This window comes from Hemibagrus wyckioides, linkage group LG23 (assembly GCF_019097595.1).
Source record: "Hemibagrus wyckioides isolate EC202008001 linkage group LG23, SWU_Hwy_1.0, whole genome shotgun sequence".
NCBI lineage: Eukaryota > Metazoa > Chordata > Actinopteri > Siluriformes > Bagridae > Hemibagrus > Hemibagrus wyckioides.
In genome coordinates this window covers 1,423,874-1,432,353 of record NC_080732.1, presented here as the reverse complement: position 1 = coordinate 1,432,353, position 8,480 = coordinate 1,423,874, and the positions used below count along the sequence as shown (strand labels likewise).

General features: G+C 38.9%; 1 protein-coding gene across 5 annotated transcripts in view; it reads left to right on the top strand.

Annotated features, from left to right (window-relative positions):
* ctnnd2a (catenin (cadherin-associated protein), delta 2a) overlaps positions 1 to 8,480 on the top strand; it is a 298,449-nt gene that overhangs the window by 216,845 nt on the left and 73,124 nt on the right. For all 5 annotated transcript variants that reach the window (XM_058376504.1, XM_058376506.1, XM_058376508.1 and 2 more), the window contains one exon: positions 5,181 to 5,313. In XM_058376504.1, the coding sequence (XP_058232487.1) occupies positions 5,181 to 5,313 (133 nt within the window). The remainder of the gene's footprint in view (positions 1 to 5,180; positions 5,314 to 8,480) is intronic.

Sequence of the window (8,480 nt, the reverse complement as noted above, 5' to 3'; positions counted from 1 at the left end):
CCTGTGTGATTCACCTGTGTGTTCTAGCGTCTTTCTCTCTCTCTCTCTCTCTCTCTCTCTCCGTCTTGTCTCTTCCTCATGTCCGTCAGCGTTGGCGTTCCTGCTGTTTCTGCCTGTCTTTATTCCCGTCTCTTCCTAACTGACGTGGTATTTTATCCGGATCAGAGGTGAGAGCAGGACAGTCCAGCGCACGTCCGTCATCTCCCATCGCTCTGACGTGAGGCGAGACGCGAGCACTCCGTGTGGCAGAGACACGTCTCAGAGACAGACGCCGAGCTCAGACGGAATGTTATGGTGGAGTTCCAGCCTCCACGGACGTTCGGGAAGCTCGCAATTCCGTCCCGAGTTCATTAGCGCAGGCCGGAATCTCGTTGCGGTTGAGTGAAGAACTTTATCCGCAGCAAACTTTTCATTTTCAGCTGGAAAGGTCATTCCGAGCTTAAACAGAGGTTTTTTTCAGAATACAAATGAGGACGTGTTATTCATCATCTGCTGCTATTAAGGTGGAAATTTTTCAGGCATGAAAAATGTTTTTTCAAGGGTTCTTTAAAGTTTTAAGCGTTCTTCTCTTTCGACACGGAATCGGAGAAACTTCTTCCCGACGAATCGGATGCCTCACTCCGTGTGTCAGGAATAAAACACTGAATAAAATAATGAAGTTGATTATTCTCCTAAAACAGCATAGTTTATTCCTCTTCAACTATCTGATCTTAAATTTTTAAAATTTATTAAAAATGAATTTTTATCCGTTTATCGTTAGATATAATGATGTGAAACGTTCAGGAATCAGTTCTGGCTTCTGTTATAGCAGCTACAAACGCTCTTTCCCTCAACAGCCTCATCTTTATTCTCTCTGTCTTGAAAATTCATTTTTTTAATTTAAATTATTTTATCAGAGCGTTGGTGTTGTTTCTTTGCTTCTGCGTTTTTTAGTAGACTTTGTTCCACTTCCTTCGGTGGCTGAGAAGTTTAAAACACAATAACAGATCCTGAAACACAAGGACGATTTGGACTGAGCGGAAAAATTCAGTATAGTGTGTGAATGGAATTCTTCCCTCTGATTGGACGAGACATCTGTCACTCAGGATATACAGGAAGTAGGAAATTGTGTATCTAAATTTATTTCCTGTACATGTGTGGAGTTCTGCCTTCACTTTAAACCATTATTTCTTCCGATCTTTCTTCAATCATTTAAAGAAAATAAAAAACATATATATTTATCTTTATAAGAACATGGAGTTCATTCAGCTCTACTGTGAGGAAGGACGTTGATATGGTCAGTGTGATGTTGGATATACTGATAGTGTATCATGGAGTAAAGATTAGTTTGCGATCTCTAAAAACACACCAGGAATGTTCCGGAAGACCAAACTATTCCAGATTAAAGGATGTAAGGAGCGCTATAAGAGCAGAGCTGTGTTCATACACACACCAATCCACTTTCTACTGCTGCAGATACTGCTGGACTTCCTGTAGATCCTGAGTGACCCATGTCTCGTCCAATCAGAGGGAAGAATTCCATTCACACACTATACCTACTTTGTCCTTCTCAGCCACCGTATCTTCCTCTCATCGCTCGTTAAGACGTTCTTTAACCCGCGCACGTATCTGCTTAATTCCTCACAACAGCTGGATTAATTAAATTACACACGAGCGTTAGGACAGTGTAATGGTGACACTATCCACCGTAATTAAACACGAAGGTGATTCGAGGTTAATTCAAGATCGCAGGCTAATAAACGTGCCGCAGTTTTACCGTTGTATGATTTAATTAGGGAAGCGTGGTCGGTAAAACACCGTCGCGGTGGAGGAAGTGCGTTTCAGAAACAACAACAGCAGAAAAGTCTGATCTGAAAGTCAGAATCTGCTCTAATCTGTGATAATTACCGGCGTATTAAATGAAAGCAGATCGCGAGGCTATGCCGTGGTCACGTTTACCGCCGGACTGGATGTTTAGCTGTAGGATTAACGCTGCTGTAATTGCGGGTCGGTTGGAGACGTGTGTTTGTGTGCGTGTGTTTTTACAGTTTTTATAGCCTTGTCACCTGAACGCTGATTTCTGTTTACTCAGCTAATTACTCCGATATTGTAGAGAGGGCAGACTCTCGTACCTGCAGCTGCATCCTGCTTTCCTCTCGTTTATTTCATTTCCTCATTCAGGTCCAGACGCAGGGTGTAATTTGCTGCAATTTTCTTATTGTTAGTGATTTAAAGAGCATTATGGAGTCTGTAGAAGAAAAGAACAAAGAAAAAGAAAAGAAACATAGTGTTCTCCTTTTACTAACAGATTTATTTTCTTTTGGGCTGGAGTTTCAGGATCATGTCTGTGTCACGTGCCGATGTGAAGTGAAGATGACCGACGTTAGGAATCGGATTGTTTTAGGTTCAGGAGGAAGCTTTTTGAAACGTTTCCAATTTAAACTGAGAGATCGAGAATGAGGTTTATAACTAGTGTAATAAGATAAATACGTTTATAACTAGTGTAATAAGATAAATACATATAAATAAATACAAATTTCTCCAGATGATACAAAAAAAAAAAACACAGTGTTTGGTTGTATTTTCCTGACTAGCGATGTTAGCAAAACTAGCCGGCTAATACTGGTTAACAAACTACAGGAAGAAAGAGCGATCAGGTTCAAGACTCACAAAATTGTGGAAAAATAATAAAATGTGGCACAAATTGTGGCCGAATTAATGTTATTGGCTGAAAGTAACGTTTTTGACACGTTTCTGTGATCAGAGTATAAAAGTTGGACATTGTTCAAGGTTCCACGTGAGAACACTCAGACTCAGAGAACCTTAGAGTTTTGTCAGGTTTTTTTTGCCAATTTTTATAAGAAGAAGTGAAAATCTGGTTTCCTCTGCTTTTGAGAATCGAGGACAAGGAAGACAAGAGGAAAAGGATGTGAACTGGCAGTGGGGCAGTTTCTGGCCTGAGGGTTCTGCCACACTACACACACACACACACACAAACACACACACCTCTTCAGTTTCTATCTCCATCACCCTAGCACTGGTCTCTTAAGACCTGGAGATCCACGTGTCCTCTCTTTGTCCATTAATCTGACCTTGGACTGGATTTGAAAAACACACTCTTGTTTCAGATTTTATTCAGATTTAATTAACGCGTGTCTTTATTTACTGAGAGAGGCTTATTTACTGGAAATATTGATGAGTGCAGGGTGAATTAGCTTCATCTCTGGACTTTATGGGCAGTGACATACACACACACACACACACAAGGAGATGGCCTGGTGGCAGTAAATGTAATAAAGTCTGCAGTAAGTGTGTGGTTTAAGAAACGTGTGTGTGTGTTAATGGCTGATGTGGTATACAGACAGCTCTGATACACACCTCGCGTAAATGGCTGCACACACACAAGCTGATCATGAGTGAAGAACCCTGATTAACATCTGCAATATATACATAATACACAAACACCAGAGCTAGTGTGTGTGTGTGTGTGTGTTATTGTATGTTCTGCTAATGTTGTATCTGCGTTGCTGCGTCTGTACATTTTCTTCTGTAAACAGGACAGAAACCTCCACACTGTCCCGGTTCTCCAGCTGTCCCGGTTCTGCCCTGTTAGTGTGTCATTGGACTTTTCTTTTATAGCATTTACCCCAGCAGCGCTTGTTAAACCCTCGGCAGCTGCACCCCACCCTCCCGGTGTACACACGCCGTGTTAGCATGATCGTGATTGGCATTCAATTTCCGAGCCTTGCTCCATCCATGCTAGCTTTAATTAACCAAGAAACCACAGAGCTTATCTTCCTCAGATCGTTTTCATCCGGCGTGATCGGCGCTGACTCGAGAGCGTCAGATCCTCGACTTTAAGAGCCGGCCGATCTTTATCTGCCCCGGAGAATCTGACCATATGGGCTTTAAGACTCGGGCTGTTCTGCGTTTAACTCCTGCTTCCCTCAGAAACCATCAGATATTTATCTCTACCTGATAAAAGATTCATCAGATGTATTGCTTTCTGATGGAGAGACGAGTTTTATGAGGGAACCCACCTCTCACGAGCATTGTAACATTAATATTAAACATAAAATACAGATTTTTGGCTCTTTGTAATCGTGAAAGCAATTCAATTCGTTAATATTTTAATACTTTCAATTGTCTCCGAGCGAAGACTATGTCATGTGTAGATGTTAATTATTTTAAATAAATCTAACCATTTCATTTGCATTGATTTATATTAAAAATCCTCAATAAATTCCAGGAAAAATGGCTTTTAACAGGAGAATATTCATTTTAAAGGTTATTGTAACATGACAGACAAGAAATATACATTTAAAAAAAATAATAAAATATTTATATATGTTAAATGTTCAATTAAATAATTCCTAAATTCAGCTCCAGAAATATTTTAATTTGTTTTCTGTCTGTTTATTGATCTAGACCTCTGACTTGAGGAAATATCTGTAAGAAAACAACAACACGGTTTACACAATAAATGAATCCGTTTATTTTTTTATTTATTATAAAATAATTGTATAGTATAAACTTAGATCTAGTTAATGAGCTTCAGATGAAAGAGCTATTGATGAAAATATGCCAGAAAATAAAATAATAAATTTTCTTCAAGGCCAGTCAACAGAATTTATTTGATTGATATTTTTAATAAATTCATACGTGAATTATCCCAGAGAAAGAAGAAAGTGGATGAAGCTTTAACCAGAGGAGGATTGTAGATATTTTTAACGTTACAGTGGCCCTAAAACTGAGCAATTACAATTTATAAATTATTGTAATGCTATTGTGATGCTAATAAACAGAACTCATTTTATTAGCTTACAAATTTTAAAAAAAATTTTTTAGTCTTGTTACTTTTCCTTCCTTGTGGTTATTCGGTACGATCGAAGCGTTCCTGCTCTTCAGAGTCAAGGTTTATGGCTGGAAAAAAAATCCCTCAACCTTTTTATTCTGCAGATATTCTCTTATTTATGACTTATTGATGTCTTTCGGTAGCATTTACATGTTTAATGCCTGAGCTGTGGGTTTTATCGTTGTGATTTTTTTCTATGGATTTCTGGAGTAAATAGAATTTTCTGAATCAATTTTAATCAATCTCATGAATCCAGCGTCTATTAGGGTGACAAGGAGGAGATGTGGAAGTGATTGTTACACTATAAACATCTATTCAATCTCTCTCTCTCTCTCTCTCTCTTTAGGGAATTCGGTTGGCGAGACCCCGAGCTACCTGAAGTCATCCAGATGTTGCAGCATCAGTTCCCATCAGTTCAGTCCAACGCTGCCGCCTACCTGCAGCATCTGTGCTTCGGGGACAACAAGATTAAAGCTGAGGTAAGCTAAATGCTTCCTTTTTTTCAACATTAAATGGCTCTTTATTGTTCCTGAGAGAGCTGAGAGAAACGATGTTAGGAAAGTTTTATAATCTGCCTGAAGAGCAGGAGGATCTTAGCTGTCCATCAGGCGATGGGGCAGAGTTAGAAACAGCAAGGTGAGCTATGTGAAAGTTTTGTTGTTGTTTATTCTAATAAATGGTGGAGCTCTGACAAGAGATAAGAATGCTGACGTATTTTTGGTTGCGTAGGTATTTACTCCCTTAGAGTCATTCATTTGTAGAACTATAGAGTAGAATTCATCTGGAATGTGTCTCTATCAGCTTTGCACATCTGGATTGTGATATCTTTGCCCATTTTTTCTTGGCAAAATTGCCCAAAATCTGTCTGTCTGGACGTCTGTTATTAGCCAGCGGCAATTTTTATATCTTGTCACAGATTTTAAACCAGATTAAGGTCTGAGCTTCGACTGGTTAGGAATTACTGCACTGTAGCTCTGGCTTCAGTATGTTTGGTTTGTTGTACTGTTGGAAGGTGAAGCTCCGCCCCTAGTCCCATGTCTATTGAGGACTGGTCCAGGTTTTCTTCTGGAATCACCAGATTTTTTTGTCTCCATCCATTCTCTTATAGATACATAGATACATCTCTGTATAGATACATAGATGGATGAAAGACTTCAGAAATTTTTTTTAAATACAATATAAACTTAAAATAAAGATTTTTTTTTCATTTCAACAGATTTCATTCTATTGATATTTTTCAAGTAAATCCATCTGTAAATAATCCAAGAGCATGGAGAAAGTGGGTGAAGCTTTAACCAGATTAAGATTGTAGATTTTTTGTAAACGTTACAGTGGCCCTAAAATCGAGCCCTGAGGAACACCACTTTCACCTGAATAAGTTTTAACTTCAAATCTAACTAAGAAAGACTTTAAAGGCTGTTCAGAAAAGGTATTTAAATAAAATATAAGCATAAAATAAAGACCTAAAATGTGTATTATGATGATAAACAATGAGAAATGAAAACCTTTTTACATTCTTGTAGCGAATACTGATATAAAACTCCTAAAGCCTATAATATTATCCACGATTTTATAAAAATGTGCTTGTTATTGAGACTTATTTACTGGAAATAAGACTCTGCCCTCCATTTTGCATCTCTCAGATAGAAACACGACAAATTTCATATTCATTAAGGATAAAGACACAAAAACTGTGGGGTTTTTTCCCCAGAAGATTCCAGAAACCCTGTTAGCAAGTCAGCACAGATATTTTTGCCAGCTGTTTTCAGTGTTTCAGTTTTTAAAAGTCATAAATCTTTAATAAACCAGGGCCAGAGTTTGTACAGGAGTGCAGCAGGTCATGCTTTGAATTAAAAAAAAAACCCATCATCCTTGTAAGCTCAATGTAAATCAGCTTGGACGTTATTTTTCACGTTCTTTAAGGAACATTAATCCAGATATGTTGTGGAACGCCTTTGACCTGAAGCTTTTTGTAAATTAGGCGAGCTCTCGAACTCGGCGCCGTCTCACGGGAACTCTTCATTCACCATATTGACCTCTTTTGTTCTACAAAATTAATTCTTACACGAGTCGTAAGCAGATGAATCAGCCTTTTATTGAAATTTGATGCAGGATCTTCATGGCTGGATTTCCCAATCGTAACTTCTCATCATTTTTAAAAAGGTTTTTTTTTTTTTTTTTTTGCATAGCCAGACAAATAATAAAAGAAAACAACGATGTATTGACAGCCATTCCACATGAAGCGGCTCAGTAATTGTGTCTCAGAGGCTTAAAGGAGGCTGAAGGAAATTAAATTCCGGGGAACAAATCCAAAGGAATGAAAAAAAAAAGAGCCACACAAAGCAGCAGACTAACCTCTGGATGTTATTTCATGGAAAAAGAAAAGCTTAAATTTGTTTAGTTTCCAACGAGCGTCGCTGGCGTCAGTCCTCTGCGATGTCGTATTCATTAAGTTGCAAAAATTCTGTTTGTTCTGATTTGTTTAACAATTTTACAAGATGCAGAAATGAACCTTTCTGCATGAAAAAACCCCACTTGTGTGGATTGTGAAAGGTTTATTAATGAAGGCTAACTCCCGAAAAAACAACAACAAGTTCTACAGGACGTGTGGTTTTAGTGCTGTCAGAGTCTTGAGGTCAGCAGGATTTCATCACAACTACACAAGCAGTTATTTTATACAAAAAACATTTTTTTAAGATTTGAACCAACTCTAAATCCCTAACATTCCCAATCATGAGCTTCTGGTCACCATCAAAAGGTCTTCATGTTTCTTCGTACATTCTGTGTACTTGTTTGACCTTCAGGAGCGAAGATAAGATAAGATAAGATAAGATAAGATAAGATAAGATAAGATAAGATAAGATAAGATAAGATAAGATAAGATAAGATAAGATAAGATAAGATAAGATAAGACTTTATTCATTCCACAGTGGGGAAATTTCCATGATGCTTTCCGGTTCATGGGGAGCAGCTCTGATTGTAAAGTCTAATAGCAGTAGGGAGAAATGACCTTCTGTATCGCTCCTTTAGACATTTAGGATGTAACAGTCTGTCACTGAAGGAGCTGCTCAGAGATGTATCTCTGTCATAAAGGTGGGGTGAGAGTCGTTCTCCAGCAAGGATGATAGCTTAGCTACCATCCTCCTTTCTCCCACCTCTTGTATTGTGTCCAGGGGCATCCCCAGGACTAAGCTGGCCTTCCTCATTTGCTTGTCCAGTCTCTTCCTGTCTGTAAAAGAGATGCTGCTGCACCAGCAGACCACTCCATAGAAGATGGCTGAGTCCACCGCAGAGTCTGAAAAGGTCTTCATTAGTGCTCCCTGCATTCCAAAAGACCTTAGTCTCTTCAGCAGAAAGAGTCCTCTCTGTCCTTTCTTGTAGATTGCATCCGTGTTATCTGTCCAGTCCAGTTTGTTGTTCAGGTGAACACCCAGGTATTTATAAGAATCCATCCTCTCAATGTCCTTTCCCTGAATGTTCACTGGTGGTAGAGAAGGGTGTTTGTGCCTGTGGAGATCCACCACCAACTCTTTGAATTTTCCCACATTTATCTGGAGGCAGTTCTGTTGGCACCAGTCCACAAAGTCCTGGATCAGTTCTCTGTGCTCCCTGTCATCATCGTCTGTGATCAGAGAACTTCTGCAGG